The 20,885-nt window shown below is 35.2% G+C and overlaps 1 protein-coding gene across 1 annotated transcript; it reads right to left on the reverse strand.

Moving 5' to 3' along the window:
• Positions 1-344: 344 nt before the first annotated feature.
• On the reverse strand, positions 345-20,451 carry CZH7orf78 (chromosome Z C7orf78 homolog). The gene is made up of 5 exons (XM_087947309.1): positions 20,020-20,451; positions 13,558-13,642; positions 2,464-2,609; positions 1,749-1,829; positions 345-623 (listed from the first exon to the last, which is right to left on the reverse strand). Exons 1-5 carry the CDS (start codon positions 20,449-20,451, stop codon positions 345-347), a joined length of 1,023 nt encoding a protein of 340 aa, XP_087803435.1.
• Between the last annotated feature and the right edge of the window lie 434 nt (positions 20,452-20,885).

Consider the following 20,885-nt stretch of genomic DNA (forward strand, 5'->3'; position numbering starts at 1 on the left):
GTCACTGACTGTATATGACTAGCTGTATTTTTATAGACTTATTCTTATTTTTAAATATAATGATTATAATATATTATTAACTATTATATTTATAATAGTTTTGCTCTTCTTTTAAAGTAAATTGATCAAAGTGCTGATAGCAGTTTAATTATATAATGACATTTTATGATCATTTATTATGTATGTACATGTGTATTGTTTTTTAATTTAACATTCATGGAACTAATAGCATGGGTGCATAGGTATGAAATAAATGATTCTATACTAGCCAGTATGCTATTGATTCTAAATGTTAAAAAGCAATAGTAGTGATATTTAGGCAAATATTTTTGGAACTATTTTCATTATTCATATTTCAGCTCCTGTACAGTTTGAGCTATACCTGTGGGCATCAAGAACCCTAAAGGTTCTGGCTTTACATATAATGAAGCGCTGATGCCCTTAGGCATTGACCTTTCACATTGCCCTAAGGATAATGATGGGGAATTGAGTGTTTTGGGAAAGCTTTTTTCTTCCTTCCTTCCAGCCAGCCGTTGCTTTTGAGTCGGAACAGGTATACTTGGTAATTTTTGCTTTATACTTGCTGCTGTTTTCCTTCTGATTTCTTTCTGATTCTTAATTGCCTGGAATAAAACAATTGAACACTCACTGTGATTTCTCGAGAATGTATCCATGGATTTGCCATAATCCATTTGCACATTATCCTAAAGCATGTATCCTATTCTTGCTATCTCAAACTTCTTTTATTTCATTTTCTCATCTCCAGAAATTTATCTTCTGCCCTTTGCACCCCACAGAAACTGCATTTTTCTCTCCTAGAAATCACCCATTTAATACATCCATCCACACTATTCAGCTAATTAATCAGCATTTTGTATAATGACTCTCCACTAGCAATATCAATAACACTTATATACTGCTTAACAGCCCTCTCTAAGTAGTTTACAGAGTCAGCATATTGCCCCCAACAATCTGGGTCCTCATTTTACGGACCTTGGAAGGATGGAAGGCTGAGTCAACCTTGAGCTTGGTGAGATTTGAAATGCCAAATTGCAGGCAGCAGGCAGTTAGCAGAAGTAACCTACAGTACTGCCCCTCTAACCATTGCGCCACTGTGGCTCGGTGTAGCCAATGTGGCATTGTGTAACCATAGTGACAGCAACACAGACTGCCTCGTTGTGCAACTTTTTACCACATAATAACAGTTAGCATCTTTTAAAAATTCAGCAACTACACAAGAAGGCTCAATATTGTTTGATACTTTTCAGGAGTTCAAATAACAAGCTACTCTGTGAACAAAATAAGTATAACGCAGAAGTTTTAATGAACTATGTTTGTTCCAGGCCAAAATAAATTCCAGCTATGTCCTGAAGAAATATGAAGCTCAGAATATATCACACAACATATCATGGAATATGAAAGTTATTATTTCAGTCCATTAAATTCTCAATCATCCAGGTTCATGGTTGTACCAAAGGTGTGTTTTTCAGAAGAAGAGTCTTGGATGAGAAGTGAAAGATTTCAAGGAAAAAAACCAAGAAAGTCCCATTGCCTTTTGAAAAAAACAGCTTTGGGACATAAGGTTGGAGATATCTCTAAGTTCAAAATCACATTTTACATGTTTATCAACCAAATAACAGTAAAAAAAAGTTTAGCTAAACATTTTTTGTATTTATTTAATCTATTCAGAAAGTCAGACTAAAATATTTTGGTAGACTACTAAACATTCTTAGGGAAAAATCACTTACCTCTTTCAGCCACAGTTTGCTTAATGTTTCTTCTACACGATCTATAATGGCACAAGGTGCACCTAAATGTTTTTTATGCCTCTGAAAATAAAATAATTAAGACAGAAAACAATTATACACTTCCGCAGTCAGAAAAGTATTTTTTTAACTAAATAGGAAGTCACAGCAAAATAATAATGTCAATAATAAGGGTTCGAAAGATAATAATGACAAATCCAATCCAAACATCAGGCTAACTGTGCAATGAACCATAACAAAGAAGCTTCTTATAGAAATAGTTTAAAAACAAAACAAAATAAACCTTATATATTTTGAATATATATATATATATATATATATATATATATATATATATATATATATATATATATATATATATATATATATATATATATATATATATATATATATGATAACATTAAATAAGAATTGTAGGGGATCATACTTCCTATGCAAAGCAAAAAAGGTTACATTTTCAAAATTTCAGTTCAGGGGTAATAATCACTCTTAAAACTTAGGAAACCCTAGAATTAGATTTTTAATACATGTTTAGATATTTGCTTTCTCAGTTGTTTCTATGTAGGTTAAACTCCAGCAAATGGCAATCTTTGCTGAGGTTTTTAAAACTATGGCAACTAATATTCTCCTTAAAAATGCTCAAAACACCTATGGACAAATGCAGGTAAAGAAGAATCAAAACTTGACTTATACCAACCGTAAAGGAACAAGCTTTTGTAGGCCAGGGCTCTTTGGGTAGAAATAGCTTTGAATCCCACTTCAGTTCTTGAGGCTTGTGGGTGATAAAGTTTTCTTTTGAGCTGAACTTTTTTTTTTCATCTTTCAGAGGAGGTAGTCCATAAACTGAAGCAAATTCACAAATAAACAATAGTTTGTGCTTAATAATCATGCATACGATTTTTTAACAACAGAAGGATTTAATCCTGCAATCCAAAGCAGACTCTAAAATAAGATTGCAAATTGTCTGCATTAAGAATTTAATTTAATAATAAGCAGAGTGTGTGCTATTCTTATTACTTTAAAAAAGGCAGAGGCATTTTAAAAATACAATGTAAAGTATCCAAGTCAAGTATGGTATCCATGGACACTGGTAATTTTCTGATAATCAGATGGTAGTGAATTTTATTCTATGATTTTTTTAACTTCCCAGTCTACGTTATCCATAACCAATAAAGAAATAAGCATGCCTAGACTATTTCCAAAAAAAGAGAGCTTTGGAAGTTATTTTAACATCAAGTTTTAAAGCTAAAATAGTGTAAAAAGTTTTTACTATGTGGATGCAAGTTTTCACCTGCAAACTTTCATTGAAGTATCTCCAAAATGGCCCCAGAAAGAAAACTTGTTACCCCCAAACTTATCACCCAGCAACAATCCCCTTAGGTATTCATTCTGTCCTGACCCAGCCACAGGCAGTGAACAACGTGGAGCTGGAAACGCCCACTTGGTTGCTGTGAGTCGTAGTAGTCTTATATGTAACTGGCCCTTTGAGAACAACCATAATGCCCATGCAGCCCTTAATAAAATTGAGTTTGATATCCCTGATATAAGCTGTATTATGGCTATGAGCTTGATTAAAATCCTTTGATTATCAGCCACTCAATTCATGAGCCAGTTACAAAAACCTCAGGTTCTGCAATCCATTAATGAGCAGCTGTCTAGCATCCAATTGGGTGACCTCAGAATCTCTCCTTTACCTGGAAAGATTGCAGTGGTCAGAATTCATTGTTTGGCTTCCAATCTCCACTGCAGTGCTATCCCACTCCTTCAGGGATGCCAAATTCAACATGAATCCTCACTGGAAATCATGATTTAAATTCAAATCAGGAGCATGGTCAAGAAATGCCTACCTATTTCAAAGTAATGTCTTGTGTCTTCAAACTGACAAGAAACAATGGATGGAAACTAAACAAGGAGATAAGCAACCTAGAACTAAGGAGAAAATTCCTAGCGGTGAGAGCAATCAATAATAGAATAGCTTGCTCCATCACTGGAGGCTTTCAAAAAAAGACTGGACCACCATTTGTCTGAAGTGGTATAGGATCTCCTGCTTGAGCATGGGGTTGGGCTAAAAGACATCCAAGGTCTCTTCCAACTCTTATTATTCTATGTCCATGATGGCAAACCTAGGCCATGTGTGCCAGAAGTGGCACACAGAGCCATCTCTCTGGGCACGACAGGCATTGCCTGTTGCTCTTCCAGGTTCTGGTGCCAGCCAGCTGGTCTTTGTGCACGTATGTGTCCCAGCCAGCTGGTCTTCACACATGCATGTGCATTAGAAACCAAAAGACCAGGTGGCTGGTGTGCATATGAGCTCTGGGAGCTGCTCTTCTGGGTTCCGGCATGCGCATGTACACTAGCCAGCTGGTTTTGGCACTCAGTGCCTTTTCGCTGTGCGCACACTCCCATTTCAGCATCACCAGTGTTCTATGTTTTTCATAGTTTCTTAGAGGAGCACATACACTTTTGTAAAATAAAACTTTCCCATAATTTCATATGAATTTGTTATCTGTCAGTATTTTACCTTCTTTATTGAGTACCTGGTACCATGTTCTTTATTTTCCTTATTATTTTCAGTGTATCTGAAGGAGTTTTTTAAACATGGTTTCCGGTTTGTCGGCTTCGCGAGCGGTAGGGATTCGCGAAGCTGCGTGATCCTGCCGCGCTAGCCGTTTTGGGGCTCCGATCCGGACGGGTGCGGAGCAAGGCTGCCCTGCAGGGGTAGCTGAAGGTAAGGGGATCCGGAGGAAGGGTCTGGGGTGTTGCAGACCCCTCCCTGGCCGGCAGAACCCCCTTTTACCAGGACGGTGCAGCGGCGGTCCGTAATGGCCGCCACAAAGAAGTCGGCAGCCGGGCAAGTATGCGCAGGAGGAAGAAGAGAAAGTTATTGAAAGTGAAAGTTCTTCTTGGTCGACCCAGGGCTTTGAGATTTATCTAATTTAATTCCTGGAAAAGATGGTTTTGATGATTTTTTCCACAAGAGGAAAAAAAGCGGCAATTTTGAGGTGCTGAAAGGAAAGTTTACTCTCCCTCCCGACGGAATTAAGCCGGAAGGGAGAGGATAAAGAAAATATATAAATCTGGATCTTGTTGGAGGAGATGCCTTGAAGATTTGAGGACAGAAACATAATTTTAATAAGGCTTTAAAATATAGATTTGGACTCTCTTTTTATTTGTTTGATACCACCCCTGGAAGAGGAAGGGGGAATTTTGGCTTGCTTGGATTTATTGAGGATTGTGGATTTTGGGATTGTTTTACCTTTCTCTCGGAATATTTGGTTGGTGTAAGAAGAAAGAGGAATAAAGCAAAGAAAAGATTTATTTATAATGGCTTTCCCTTTTGAAGACCTGAGGGATGAATATGAGCAAATAAAAGCAGCCTGCAAAGATGGTATGGAAAAAGCTTTTCTATATCTAGAAATGGCGCTGGTCAATTACCAACAGACAATGAAACAGATGGAAACAGAAGAACAACAACAAGGAAAAGACGAAGACGCCATCTTTATTGAATCCCAAAACTTATCTAAGGAAGAAGGAAGGAAGAGAGCAAGGAAAATGAAGGACTTAAGATCTAAAAAAACATTTGAGAAAGAGAAAAATATGATGCAAAGTAAATATAATGATAGCAAACAAGAGAAAAAGGGAACACAACAGAGAAGGGATCCCAGCAAGGCAGAGGTTAGAAGAAGAAGGGGGTAGGAAGATTTGGTGGGGGAAGAAAGAAAGGGGAAAGGCGGAGAAAAGCCTCAAAGTTTTAAAACTGGATGGGAGAAGAGGAATTTTTTTTAGGGACAAAGGATGAAATATAAACTTCTGTAAGAAAGATTCTACTAGGTACATAAGATGGTATTGTAACATTTATATTTGAAATAGTAAATTAGAATGGTTTAAGATTTAATAAGAAATTAAAATGTTGAAGTTTTTAATAATGATTGATTTTTAAAATGTAATAAAATATTGAAGGAAAGGAGGATACAATGTATTTAAACATTTTTGGTGGATAGAATGTACCAAGCAGAACCGAATTGGGTATTTGTTATGTTGAATGTTAATTTTACTAACTTAGGGGGAGGATAGAAAGGCATCATACTCTGATTAGTGATTTCAGGAGAAATTCTTTTTATTATAAGAAGAGATAGAGGGATAATGAATGGGCAAAAGATATAAATATAATGATTTAATTAAGATGGATTAAATAAGATAGAATTGTGAAGAGTGATATGTGCTGCCCATGCAAAGAGAGGTAACTGGGGCCAAGGTACTTTACTAAAAGATTTTTTTTATGTTTGTTTGTGTTTGTTTGTGTTTTATGAGAATATTGGGGAAATTTCTGTAGAAAGACAGGGAAAGATTTAAATATGTAATGATTTGTTTGTTGTTGAAATTTTTAATAAAACTTGTTAAAAAAAAAAAGAAAGAAAGAAACCAAAAGACCAGGTGGCTGGTGTGCATATGAGCTCTGGGAGCTGCTCTTCTGGGTTCCGGCATGCGCATGTACACTAGCCAGCTGGTTTCGGCACTCAGTGCCTTTTCGCTGTGCGCACACTCCCATTTCAGCATCACCAGTGTTCTATGTTTTTCATAGTTTCTTAGAGGAGCACATACACTTTTGTAAAATAAAACTTTCCCATAATTTCATATGAATTTGTTATCTGTCAGTATTTTACCTTCTTTATTGAGTACCTGGTACCATGTTCTTTATTTTCCTTATTATTTTCAGTGTATCTGAAGGAGTTTTTTAAACATGGGCTATCATCAGACTATATTTTCCATCTTCAATAGAAAGAAGAGCTATAGGCTTAAATTTATCTTACAATACATTATAAAAATGAAAGCAGGAAAATTAACTCCTTCATTTGGAACTTTAAAAAAAAAACAAAGTTTTTATTTTTTACAACAAACATACGAACAAAACATAAAAACATAAAACCATCTTTCAATTATATACATACAGTGTGTCAGTTGGTTACAATCTTTTGTGCTATCCTTTTCTTACCATTACTCACAAGTTATATAAATTCTCATCTTATCAGTCTAGCTTGTGCTTATATAATATCAATTATTAAACATTCATTTGACTATTTTTCCATCATTTTATACGAAATATTCTAATTTTCATTATGATTTAATCTTATACATTCATCCAATGGTTATATATTTTATATTGTCTTCTATATCAATCTATTAACTTTTATTGTAAGGCTTAGTAGTCTATTTCTTTACCATGTCTTTTTATCTAACCATTGATAAAATAAATCCCATATCATATAAAATTGTTTATCCTCTTGTTCTCTAATTTCAAAGGTCAATTTACTCATTTCGGCACAGTCCATGATTTTCTTAATAATTTCCACCTGCATAGGTATTTTTTCATTTTTCCAGTTCTTAGCAAGTACAATTCTAGCCGCTGTTAAAACATTTACAATCAAATATTTCAATTCCCAATAAAAATATCTCAGGTTTAAAGGCTATGTGTTGTTTTGTCATTTTTTCCAACCATATGTGGATTATAGTCTTTTTGCATCTGAGCATGTCTACCACATGTGGTAATATGAACCAGGTATCTGGTGACATTTCCAACATTTATCCAATTTATCCTTGAACATCCTGGCAATTCTTGTTGGGGGTAAGTGCCACCTGTAAAACATCTTATACAAATTTTCTTTATACGCAGTTGACATTGTCATTTTATAATTTATAATCCGAAATTTTCCCCCCACACAATCATTGTTTCTTTTACTTGTTCTTCCTCTAATTTAAACTCTAGCAAATGTCCATAAAGTTTTTTGATTACTTTTTCATCAGTACCTGTCAAAATTTTATCGAAATCAGTCAACTTGTCATAGATACCTTCAGTTTTAACATCTTTATCAAATCTAGATTGTATTTGCAAATATGAAAACCAATTCATTTTTATACCTTGTTCTTCCAACACTTGCATAGCTTTAAATTCACCCTTTTCATTCAATATCTCACCATATCTAACTGTTTGTTCCTTTTTATATTGGATAGGAAAAAGCTTCAATAACATAACCATAGTGGAATTTTTAAATAACATTGCTTTTTTATCTTCTCTCAGTTTAAAAACAATGCTTCTCGAATATAATGTCTTCTAAAATACCCCTGCGTTTTAGTTCCCTTATACCAGAGGAAGGCGTGCCACCCTAACAGCAAGTCATGTCCTTCTAAATTCAAAAGTCTAGTATTCCTTAATGTTATCCACTCCTTTACTCACATCAGACTTGTCGCTTGGTAGTATAATTCCCAATTGGGCAAAGCAAATCCTCCTCTTATTCTTGCATCTTGTAACAATTTAAGTTTTATTCTCACTTTCTTCCCCTGCCAAATGTATTTTAGCACTATTTTGTTTAAATCTTCAAAAAATTCTTTCCCTAATCTGATTGGAATTGTCTGGAATAAGTATAAGATTCTGGGCAATACATTCATTTTAATTGTAGATAAAATCAGTGATAATTGTAAATTTACCCATTTCATCAAATCTGTTGCAATCTATTGTTTAAGTTTGAGATAATTGTCCTCCTTAAGTGTGCTACATCTTGGTGTTATATGTATCCCTAAATACTTTACCTTGTTTGTGACCTGGATCCCCCAAACTTCCTCCAATTCTTTCTTTCGTTTTACTAACTTGTCCTTTGCTAAAATCTTTGTTTTATCTTTATTTATTTTCAAACCTGCTACTTTCCCATACTCTTCTATCTTTTCTATCAGTTTAGGTGCAGACTCCAATGGATCCTCTAATATAAATACCAGGTCATCTGCAAAAGCTTGTAATTTATACTCTTCTTTTTTAATTTTCATTCCTTTTATTTCTTTTTCTTCTCTGATGTTCCTATTCAGCACTTCCAGTGTTAACACAAACAACAGAGGCAACATTGGACAGCCTTGTCTGGTCCCTTTTATTATATCTATAAATTCTGTTAATTCTCCATTTATCATAACCTTTGCAGTTTGTTTATGATATATCGTTTCGATGGCTTGAGTAAATTTTTTACCAAAGCCCATTTGGTCCAATTGTAACAGCATAAAATGCCAATTCACATTATCAGAGGCTTTTTGTGCATCTATAAACATCAGAGCCATTTGTTTTTCAGGATGTGCCTCATAGTATTCCAGTGTATCTAAAATTATTCTCATATTATCTTTAATCTGTCTCTTCGGAAGAAATCCATTTTGATCAGGATGAATAAAATTGTTTAAATATCTTTTCAGTCTTTCTGCCAGAATTGAAGCAAAAATTTTATAATCTGAATTTAATAGTGATATAGGTCTGTAATTTTTAACTTGCTGTGGGTCTGTGTCCTTCTTTGGTACAAGTGTTATATATGCTTCTGACCATGTTTCAGGTATTCTCTTCTTTGTCATAACTTCATTCATAATTTCTAATAAGTGAAGATTCAATGTTTCCTGGAATGTCTTATAAAATTCCACTGGCAAACCGTCCGGACCTGGTGCTTTCCCAATGTTTTGCTTTTTTAAAGCTTCTGTTAATTCCATCATTGTTATATTACTTTCTAACATTGTTTCAATATCTTTGGGTATCTGGGGCAAATTTGCTTTCTGTAAGTATTGTTGAATTCTTTCTTCCTGAACATTCTCTTGATGGTACAGTTTTCCATAGTAATCTTGAATACTTTTTTTCTTCTCCGCATTTCCATAGCATACATGTCCTTATTCGTTTATCAATTGATTTATTCTTCTCGAGTCTCTTTCCTTTCTCAATTTATATGCTAGCCATCTGCCTGGTTTATTTGCATCTTCAAAATAATTCTGCTTAGCATTTTTAATTTTTTGTGCTATTTCTTCTTTTTCCATTAGACCCATTTTATGCTTAGTTATGTCCATTTTAATGTCCTTTTTTGTGGAAATTTCTGTAGTTCTTTTTCCAACTTCTTGTAGTCTTCTTCCAATATTTTTTTTAAAAAATTCTGTTTTATATTTCTTTTCCTTGTATAGTTCATTATCAAACCTCTTGTATAAGCCTTCACTGTGTCCCAGAGGCTCTGTAATGATGTATCCTCTTTTGTATTTTCTTTAAAGAAAAAAGTCAATTCTCTCTGAATTTTCTGTTTAAAGTCTTTTTCCTTTAATATCATATTATTTAAAGTCCATCTAGATCTCCTTTTTTGTCCTTTCCATAGAAGTGTTATTGGATTGTGATCTGCTTCTATTTCAATGTCTTGTATGTTAGAAAGCAATTCTGTTGACATCCATATCATATCTATTCTAGACACGATGCATGTCTATTTGAATAAAAGGTATATTGTTTATTTTCTGCATTTCTCTCTCTCCATGCATCTTTTAAGTTTATCTCATCTACCATTCGAAAGAAGGACTTTGGCAATGTCTTTCTAGTTTTCTTTGCTGTTTTTTGTGTGTTATAATCCAATTTGTTATTTATTGTTCCATTAAAATCTCCCATCAGACAGATATTAGCATATTCCAGTTCAATATTTTCTTATGTAATTTCCTGTAAAAATCTTCTTGATTATCATTTGGAGCATAGATTGCTATTCAAAGTGTCTTTAGATTATTGTCCATTATCTCAACCATCAAAATCCTTCCATCAACATCTGTATATATTTGTTCTGCAGGGATTCTATCTCTAATGTATAACACCACTCCTCTCTTTTTACAATGTGTTAACGCTGTAAATAATTTCCCTAATTTTTGTTGTTTCAATATATAATCATGTTGTTTTTTAATATGTACTTCTTGTAGGCAGATTATATCAAATTTTAATTTCTCTAACTTATGAAATACTTTTCTTTTAATAGCTGAATTAAGCCCATTTATATTAATTGTAATCATTTTTTTCTCATCCATTTTAGACTTTGTAAGAAGGATTTGTTGCTCTAGTAGATCTTGGTTCTCGTTGTTCTCTGGGTACACCACCTATGGCTCCTTCCTCTTTTTCAATTGCTGCTGTACATTCCTCTTGAAATTCAATTAATGATTCTTCTTTTCTTGTATCTTTCTCCCTTCCTCTAAAATATTCCAGATAGAATAACTCTGCTTTTTCAACTGTATCAATTCTGTGTCTTTGTTCCTGCCAGGTAAACATGAGACCTTCAGGTATCAACCATCTGTAATTTATTCCTCTCTTAAGTAACTCTTTGGTCAAAAATAAATATTCTCTTCTTATCTCTCTCACTCTTCTCGGTACCTGTTTCAGTACCACTATTTCTTTATCTTTGTACTTTAGTGTTTTTTCTCTTGCCACCTGCAGTATTTGTGATTTTATTATTTTCTTAGTAAATCTGATATGAACTTCTCTTGGCAGTTTATTTCTCATCGCATATCTTGTATAAACACAAAAAACCTTGTCCATTCCATCCACTATCTTCTCTTTAGTTACCTCTAATGCTTCTGCCAGAATTTCTGTCATCATTTCAACAAGGTTTTCACCCTTTTCTTCTTCTATATTTTGACATCTAAGATAGAATTCTGATCTATCAATTTCCCATCCCAATGATTGCAGAGATCTGCCCTTATCTCTTTCCACTTCACTCAATCGGGTGTCCATATCTCCAATTTTCTTATCTTTTGTACATCTTGTTCTTCAATTTTCTTAATTCTGTCCTCGTATTGCATCATCATCTGTTGAATATTTTCTATTTTTTCATCTGTCTTTTCCATTCTTTGCTCAATATTCTCCATTCTCTTTTCAACATTATCTGTTTTTACTTGTATCTTTTGAATTCCTTGCATAATCATCTCACTTCTTTCTCCTTCTCCTGTTGTAACATCACCTGTATTGATCGTTGTCCTCCAGATGGTGAGGAAGAAGAAGTCGGGATTGAAGAAGCTGAGGGTGGTATTTTTCTGCTCATTTTGAAGTATAATATAAAAATTGAATAGAAAAAGCAAGAGCAGCCAATTGCCACTCCAGTAAAAATAATAATAATAATAATTAAAAATAAAAGAGGGAAGGAAAAAATCTTCAGGTACTTGAATACCTTAATCCAATTGGTTCCAATTATGTAGGAAAAAAGAAAAAAAGAAAAAAATATAAAATGGAAAAAGGATGAAAAAAGAAAAAAATTAAGAAAAGATTTTAAAAGACAGAAATCTGTATATTCCCCTTGCCGAAGAGGTAAAACAAAGGGAGGGGGGAAGTAGTCTTATTCTTGCATAAGTCTAAATATAAAAATCCAACTGGGGGGGGGGGGACAATAGAAAAAAAGGGAAAGAGAAAATGCAATTTTGTCAACAAGCAAAGCACTGCCACTATATGTTTGAGGCTCTTTACTAAATCAAAAAACAAAATTTCCAGTTCTCTTTTCAAGGTCACTTCAATCTTCTTTCTTCAATTTCAAATCCAGACTCCAGCTATCAGTAGTTTCACAGAAGAGCACCTGCAAACAATCTACATGCTCTTCCCACTATCGTTTCAATGAAAAGCACCGAGTCCTTGAATGTAACAGCAAATGTATCAACAAGAAAGAAAGAAAGGAAAACAATGTATCCAAGCCTCCAGGTGGCAGCACTACTTATTTCCCTTTCCTTTCCCTTCCCCTCTAATATTAAAATCAGGAATAATAAAAAATATAAAGAATCTAAAATTATTAAAAAGAAAAAGCAAGAGAATAAAAAACTTTTCCAAAGAGTTATTTTGAAGGGAAAAGATAAAAATTAAAAAGGAAAGACCAGTCCAGTTTAAAAGTTAAAAAAGTTTTAACAAAATCCAAGGTTCCAATAAAAAGGAAAAAAAAAACATCAGGTTTAATTTGTGCTTAATCTCACTGCTTGAGCACTTTTATCTTCACTTTTAAATTTAATTTTTAGTCTTTTAGGGTGTTCTCTCCAGAAAAAAAATAAGTAGAAAATTATCGCATCAAACTGACACACTTTCTTTCCAGCTTTCTTCCGTTCCGGAGCTGTCCCAGCTTCAGCAGCTTTAATGGCTGCCTCTCCACCATGGGAAAAAAGGGCTTCTCCTGGATCTACCAGGGACTTTGCAATGTCCCTGGGATTGACAGGATGTACCCTCCTCTGTCACCGTCTCTATGGGATGGTTTAGGTCCATTAGGACCGCCCTGCAATGGAGATATCAGCAGCGATCTTAGAGCTTAAAGATCGCATGCTATACCGCTACGACACAAGCTACCCATTTGAAACTTATTGACCAACATAATTGTTCCACATTACCATAGTACACCCCAAACTATTCTGTGTAGTGTTGTTATTGTTAACTATGGTAATCTATGTCCAGTTAAGTCTTCTGTGAAATTTTGGAAGAACTTCAGCAGATATTCCATTTTCCACCAAAGGTACAGTTTCATGGATCACAATCAATCATTTAACATTGCTATTTTTGTATCTGTGAAGTATGGAGAATATAATGTATAGCTTAGACTGTCATGTCATAAAAGTGAAAAATTGGGGCTACTTCATTGAATTTTATACTTATTAATATAAGTATAACTTATATTAACTTTAAACATCTCCATGAATTAATTTTGGCACATGAATCTTAAACATAGAGTGCCAAATGGAATTCATAACAAATACTTTGTTAACAATCACTAACAGCTAACCTTTCTTGTACTTGTTCTAAAAAATAAATAAATAGCTACATGGGGCTCAACCCATGTACGTATGTTTCCACTCCAGAAAATTAATGGTCATAGATCAAATTTCAAGCACCTCTTTGACTTCTTGAAGTATCCTCATTCCAATATCTATTAATATGAGAAGATTATGCCTAAACTGTAATATTTATATGCTCCATGTGAAGTTTCATACTTACCTTAATACATCAGCAAAGACTTACTTTTGCTTAAACTTTGTGATTTGAACTTTAGATTTAAAGGATCCCTGGTATAACTTGTCACAAAATCTGGTATTCCTTGTTCATACTGCAAAGGGAGAGGGGAAATAAACAAAGGAATACAATATGGTTTTAATGGCAAGCAACTCTAAAGACGTATTTCATGAACTATCCTCCAATTAAGCATTCATAATGGTTCATTAGGACAGTAAAAACTTTGTCATACTGACAAGTGGCTTTTCCTTTTTATAACCTCCTGTAATGATACTCTGATTTGAAATTTAGCTGCTCCCTCTCTTGCTTCCTTTTTAATTTTATTAGTTGGTATTTATTTATTCAGACTTTTTTTTCTTGGTTTTTAAATCTCAAATCTGCATTGGTAGATCTTTTGAATAATTACTCTAAAATAAACAAATTAATATTAAACAATTTAGGAACAATTCTCAAATAACCTTACTTTGGACACATTAAGTGCAAATCTAACTCTCTGGAGAGCTTCTAATGCTAGGAGAGATAGAAGGAAAGGAAGAAGAGGATTGTCTGTGGAGACATTCTCATTCACCAGGTCATAGTTGCCTCAAAGATGCTTTTTCAAAAGGCAACTGGACTGTTTTTCCTTGAGGAAGAAGAATAAGGCATTCTGCTTCTCATCCAAGAAGCTTCATCAGTTGTGGTGGTGGGGTGAATGGGGGGGAAGGATGATGGACTGACAGTCGAGACTGCATGGTGGGCAGTGGAAAGATAGGTTTTTAGTATCCTTTTGAAAAAGAGGTAAAAGAGGCCATTCGCAACAGTGAGGGAGGGATAAGGCACAACCTATCTTCAAGCTACAACACGTTCAAGAAAATTCCATAACCAATTACATTCTGATTCATGTAACCCTGAGGGCTAAGAGTGGCCTCAAGAACTCTCAGGGAGAATGCTAACATACCAGATCAGTGCAAAGAAATAAAACCCTTCCATTTCCCTCCCACACCATCTGGTTAGAATGTATCTTTCCATCCTCCACCATTCAGTCTCAACTGTCAATACCTATCCTTCCATTCCTCCTCCCCAACTACCCTCACAACTGATGAAGCATCTTGGATGTTCTTCTTCCTTAAAGAAAAAACAGTCCAGTTACTTTTTGAAAAAGTACCTTTGAGAAGAAGAGGATAACTACCAGCAAGGTGAATAAATAAATACGCTCATCATGACTGCTTGGAATTACCCAAGCAAATGATTCAATACCTAGAATCATCCAATGAGTTTCCATATCTCTGCAAATCATGCAGACCCAAACTGGATCTGTTGGAAAGAGTTGATACCATTGAAACACGAATAACATCCCTTGACACCATAGTAGCATCCCTGGATGCCTTAAGAGAAAGATTATCCAACCTTGAAAAAAAAGATACATCGCAAAAACCTGAACATCCAATAGCTACAAACCACATCTCTACCCAACAACCACAACCCAATCCACAACCCAATCCACAAAAAAACATAAGCCAGACAAACCCCAAAAACTTTAACCTTAGACTGTCTACTATTGACCTCACCCCTTTCCTAAGAGGTCTGTAGGGGGCGTGCATAAGCGCACCAATGTGCCTACCATCCCTGTCCTATTGTTTCTCTTATTCTTCTTTTATTTTTCTTATATGTACCCATTTCATGTATTCACAACTATGTATACACTTATACTTATTATCTTGTAAACAATTGGCAAATCAAATAAATAAAAATAAATAAATAATGATATCCCAATCCTCACCAGAGAAGCTGTTGAGCGTGAACAGAAACGTCCAAATGCCATCTTATTTGGTCTAGGGACATCAATGATAATGATGACATCACAACTGTCCGAAACATCATAAGTGATTATCAAGCATCAACCATCTCCCCTGATGAAATACTTGACATTTCCCACATTGGCCGAGAGCTCAAAAAGAGAGATGGCTCTGTGGCCCCACGCTTCTGCGGGGTCATTTGCAAAAATGAATCAAGCAAACGTAAATTCATTTACACTATAAATTCACTCACCAAAACCAACACCAACCATAAGAACCTCCGTTGTTGCCCTGACCTAACCATACAGCAACGTGCCCGCTCCCGTGTACTCCGCACTGAACTCAAAAAACATCCAGACAATGGAGAGAAGGACCTGTACATTGACTACCATGCTGACTGTATCAAAAGTAAGTCACACAACCCGCAACTCAGCTTTAACCTTCAATCACAACCCTACCTCAACCAATCCACCATCACCTAAGACTAGGCACGCATGCCCCTAACTACCTCAATTCCAACTACTGCTGGCCTTAAATGCAAGCTACTCAATGCAAGAAGCCTTGCAAATAAAATACCTGAATTTCTCCTCTTACTAAATATGGCTAAATTCGACATCATATTTGTCTGTGAAACATGGCTCAATGCATCTCTCCCTGACTCCATTACCACAGTAAGAGACTATCATGTTTACCGATCAGATCGTGAAATTCGTAGAGGAGGTGGTGTTGCTATCTTCTATAAAAAGTCCCTACATCTAAAAAACATCCAAGTTACCCAGGAGCTTGCTCTTCCTGAGACCATCATCTGTGAACTATCCTTAAATATCACATTTCGATTCTTACTATGTAACAGAGCACCTGATTATGACATCGAACATGTAAACAAGCTAAATACACTACTAACATGGGCAGCATCCTGCCCACACGCTTTTAACTTTCTTGGTGACTTCAATCTACCTCATATTAACTGGACCCTAAATGAATGTACAACTGTACCCATACACGCAACCTTCTACAATGCTGTTACAAATCTGGGACTGGAACAACTAGTAACCAACAACACTAGACTAAACAACTGCCTCGATCTCATCTTCTGCAATAGTTTGAATTTAATTTACGGAATGCAAACTAAAGAACCCTTTTCCAGCAGTGACCATAATATGATTGACTTTTGTCTCAACATACGCCCACACAGAAATCATCACAATGACATAATCCCCAATTATAACTTCAAAAAAGGCAACTATGATCTTATAGACAACGATATCTCATCCCTTGATTGGCAATCTCTATTCACTGGATACAATACTGTTGAAGATCATTACAACATATCTTTACTTGAAGTCAAAAGAGTCATCAAACTATATGTACCAACAACTCCCAAAACAAAACAAAAAAAAAAAACAGATTACCCATAACAATAAGGAAACTTCAATCCCAAAAGAGATCACTCTGGCGGAAAAACAAATCTGGTCACGTTGCCAATTTCAAAAGACGATACAAAAATTTATGCCACCAGATAAAGACTGAATGCACCAATTATCACATTAAACAAGAGGAAAACCTTCTAAGCACCAATTCCACCCGCGCTTTTTACAATTTTGTAAACAACAAACTAAAAGACTCAAGGTCCATCCCACCCCTGACAGGACCTAATGGTAAAGACTGCAACGATGACACCATTAAAGCCAACATCTTTAACACATTCTTTGGCTCAGTATTTGGATCAGCAATGGATCATGCCCAGTATTTCCTAGCCGAACAACAGACAACTACAATGATCTAATACATATTGATTTTACTGAAGACAATATTGAAAAAGCACTGCGCAATCTAAAACCATCTCTATCTATTGGACCGGATGGAATATGCGCCTACTTCTTTAAAAAGCTATCCACTGCCATAGCTGAACCTCTAAACATAATCTTTGAAAAATCTTTCAGGACCAGCTTCTTGCCTAACCTATGGTCACAAGCCACGGTCATCCCCATCTTCAAAAAGGGAGACCCCAGCCTTGTTGAAAATTACAGACCAATCTCCTTATGCTGCGTCACCTGTAAAGTCATGGAATCAATTATTAACCAATCCATTATCCTCCACTTAGAGACAAACAACCTACTCTCTAATAAACAATTTGTTTTCAGGAAAAACTATCCTGTAATCTGCAACTCTTACACTGCAAAAACATATGGACAACACAACTTGATCAGGGCAAAGCAATAGATGCAATCTACATAGACTTCTGTAAAGCCTTTGATTCAGTGGTACACGACAAACTACTCCTAAAACTAAAATCTTATGGTATCTCTGGACAACTACATAACTGGATAGAAGCATTCCTGTCAAACAGACAACAAATGGTCAAAATTGGGAGTGTCCTATCAAATTATGTACCTGTCAATAGTGGTGTCCCCCAAGGCAGTGTTCTAGGACCAACTCTCTTCATACTCTACATAAATGACCTCTGTGATCATATTAAGAGCAACTGCATTCTTTTCGCTGATGATGTAAAACTGTTCAATACCACAGACTATACTGCTACCCTTCAAAAAGATCTTGACTATGTATCAGAATGGTCAAACAAATGGCAACTTCAAATCTCAACAAACAAATGCTCTGCCTTACATATTGGCAAAAAAAATCAGAAAATAAAATACAAGCTGAATAGTCAAGACCTTGTTGATGATCCAAGCTCTGTAGGACCTTGGAATACTCATCTCTAATGATCTAAGTGCTAGAGCTCACTGTAACTACATAGCCAAAAAGGCATTAAGAGTTGTTAACCTAATCCTACATAGCTTTTTCTCTGGTAATATCACACTACTAACTAGAGCATACAAAACATTTGCTAGACCAATACTCGAATACAGCTCATCGGTCTGGAACCCACATTACGTATCTGATATTAGCACAGTTGAGAAAGTCCAGAAATATTTCACAAGAAGAGTTCTCCACTCCTCTACTCATTGCAGAATACCTTATGCCACCAGACGTGAAATTCTAGACCTAGAAAACCTTGAATTACGCCGTCTTTGGTTTGATCTAAGTATGGTATATAAAATCATACATTGCAATGTCCTACCTGTCAATGAATACTTCAGCTTCAACCATAACAACAAAAAAGGTGATGTTATTCAATTGATTCTGGATAGAACTATTTTGTCCCTTAAAATTAAGTTCACAATACGTGATGGAATAGTTGGATGTCCTGAGGGGATAAGGAGAAGAGATGCTACCTAGAAAACAGTCAGACAGGAGAAGGAGGAGCCCCCTTTCAATGGCTTATAGATCAAAGAAAGAAACTTAGGAAAGACCCACCCTAATTAATCAAGCAGTTAGAAGTGGTGGCAGGAAGTTTATACCTTCAGACTTGCAAAATTCTGTTAATGTAGCCTTACAATAAAGTAGAATTAGTGCATCTGGTCATGTTTCCTATCAGATTATGAGAGCTGACGTCAATCTTGTAAGTCTAGAAGCCAATAAGGAAACCGACAAAACATCCTTAATCACAATTATAAATTTCTATTTGGTGCATTCTGGGGAGGTGCCATGTTTTCTCAAAAATCTATCTTTTGTAACAATCATGCAGGCAATACAAATGAACTACAAAGAGACCTCCCTCCCTATGAAGGATATTATGGAATACAAAAAAAATAATAATAATCAGTGAAATAATTTCCATATGTGAATCATTTCAAAAATAGTTCTTGCATGAAAACATTACATTGGAAAAGGTTATTGTCTCAGCTGTGTTCTCAAAGCTTCGCAGCAATAAAAGTAATATTGCTTATTTAAAAATATCACAGAGGGGCTAATTTACAACTAATTCATGCTGTGAATGAGTAGAGAAAATCCATGGAACATATGTGGAAGAAATAAATTTTAAGTTGAACTAAAAGTACTTGAGTCTGATAAAAAAAAAAAACTCAAAAATTTTCCAGGCACAAACTGAGCAAGGGGACTGAAGATAAATATTCCAATAGTTGAAGAATTTTCTGAGAACCCCAAGGCTTCTAACAATTTTTCAAAGATGTTATTAGCCACATAACTAACCTTCCCAAAGGGCAGTTAAATGTGATCCATATCACAATCTTCATCTGGCCAAGGCTTTTGCTGCAAGTGTACTAATTTGCAAAAAAAATGCATTTTTTAAAAAAATTGTTGGAGGACACTTACAGAGTTCAAAGTAGCAGTTCAGACAAAGTCCCTGTTGTATATAGACATTTACATACTCGTAATACTACGTTCTGATTGGACAACCAATACCGCCTAGTGATTGGTGGTTAACAATGCATTATGATTGGCCGCCTAAACGGCGGGAGGTTTAAAATGATGCCATTGGTTGCGAGCCGTGAGCAGCCGTTATAAAAGAGGCTGCCGCGGCTCGAGTTTACTTGAAGTTACTGACTGTAAATAAAGAGCTGAATTCAACTCCGGTCTCCAGTCTACTTTGTTCTGGCAATAGAACAGTCCCCCTTTTTATATGTGTTGTGTCTGCCAATCATGTTCAAAAGTAGGTAAGTTGAGTGGTCTTAGCCCCCATCTTGTTGGTTTTCGAGCCTCAAAGGATACCCTATCTTTGTTACTCTTTTATAGCCCAATACAAAATAGGATTGAGATCCCCTGTATAAAGTAGCATAAGTTCCAGATAGGACAATTATACAGATAATTGCTTCAGCCTCAGCTGAACTTTTACCTGTCTGTAATCATATGGTTTGGGATCTTCATATTTGTTGCTAGTAAATTTTCCCATCTTCACAGATATTAACTTGGCTTCATTGGAGCCTGTATAAGGAAACCTGGTAGCAATCTTTGTTTGTTTGACCTCTTCAGTGACTGGGATAATCAATCCTGATCTTATTTTATGTAATTCTTCAAAAAATGTCTTCTTTTTTTCCTTTGTTTTCAGCTCTTGGTAGTTTCCAACTGGCTTATGTGAAGATAAATACACTTTATAGCTAAAATCTGGTGGTTGACACATCCATCTTTGTCTTACTGGAGGGGCTTTGCACTGCTGCGATATACGGATTTGATTTCGTTCTAATGCTAACTCCAGGTTTGTAGCAAATTTTTCTTTTGAGTCAAAAGAACATATGGATGGCTTCTTGATAAGGGCACTGGGAAACATACTTCTTTCCTTAAGTCTGAAAGAAGTTTTTAAAAATAAAATTTATTATTATTGGTTATTAATTTGATATTCTACGGTAGTGAATACATGTATTATTTTAATATGAACATTTAATATTACAAGAATTCCCTTTCATGTATACTCATATTTTCACAAGTTCATATTATTACATTTACATGAGAATGTCCTTCAATAAAATACTCTCAGAACTAATAACTAGAAGTGGCACATTTCAAGCTTATTCAACATGGCACTCGCTGTGAGAATTAGGTGGAGAAACAAAAAGCAAAATAGCAGGAACCTCTTTTAATAAAATTGTGAAAACTTATTAAAGAACACAATTCATAAAGAGAAACAACCATTGTACTTCATGGGTTTTTTTGGGGGGGGGGGGGTTGTGCAGAGCCTCAAAAAAATAAAGCAAACTCAGTGCT

Source organism: Notechis scutatus, chromosome Z (assembly GCF_049901735.1).
Source record: "Notechis scutatus isolate UNSWTSFEM ecotype Mainland chromosome Z, rNotScu1.2, whole genome shotgun sequence".
NCBI lineage: Eukaryota > Metazoa > Chordata > Lepidosauria > Squamata > Elapidae > Notechis > Notechis scutatus.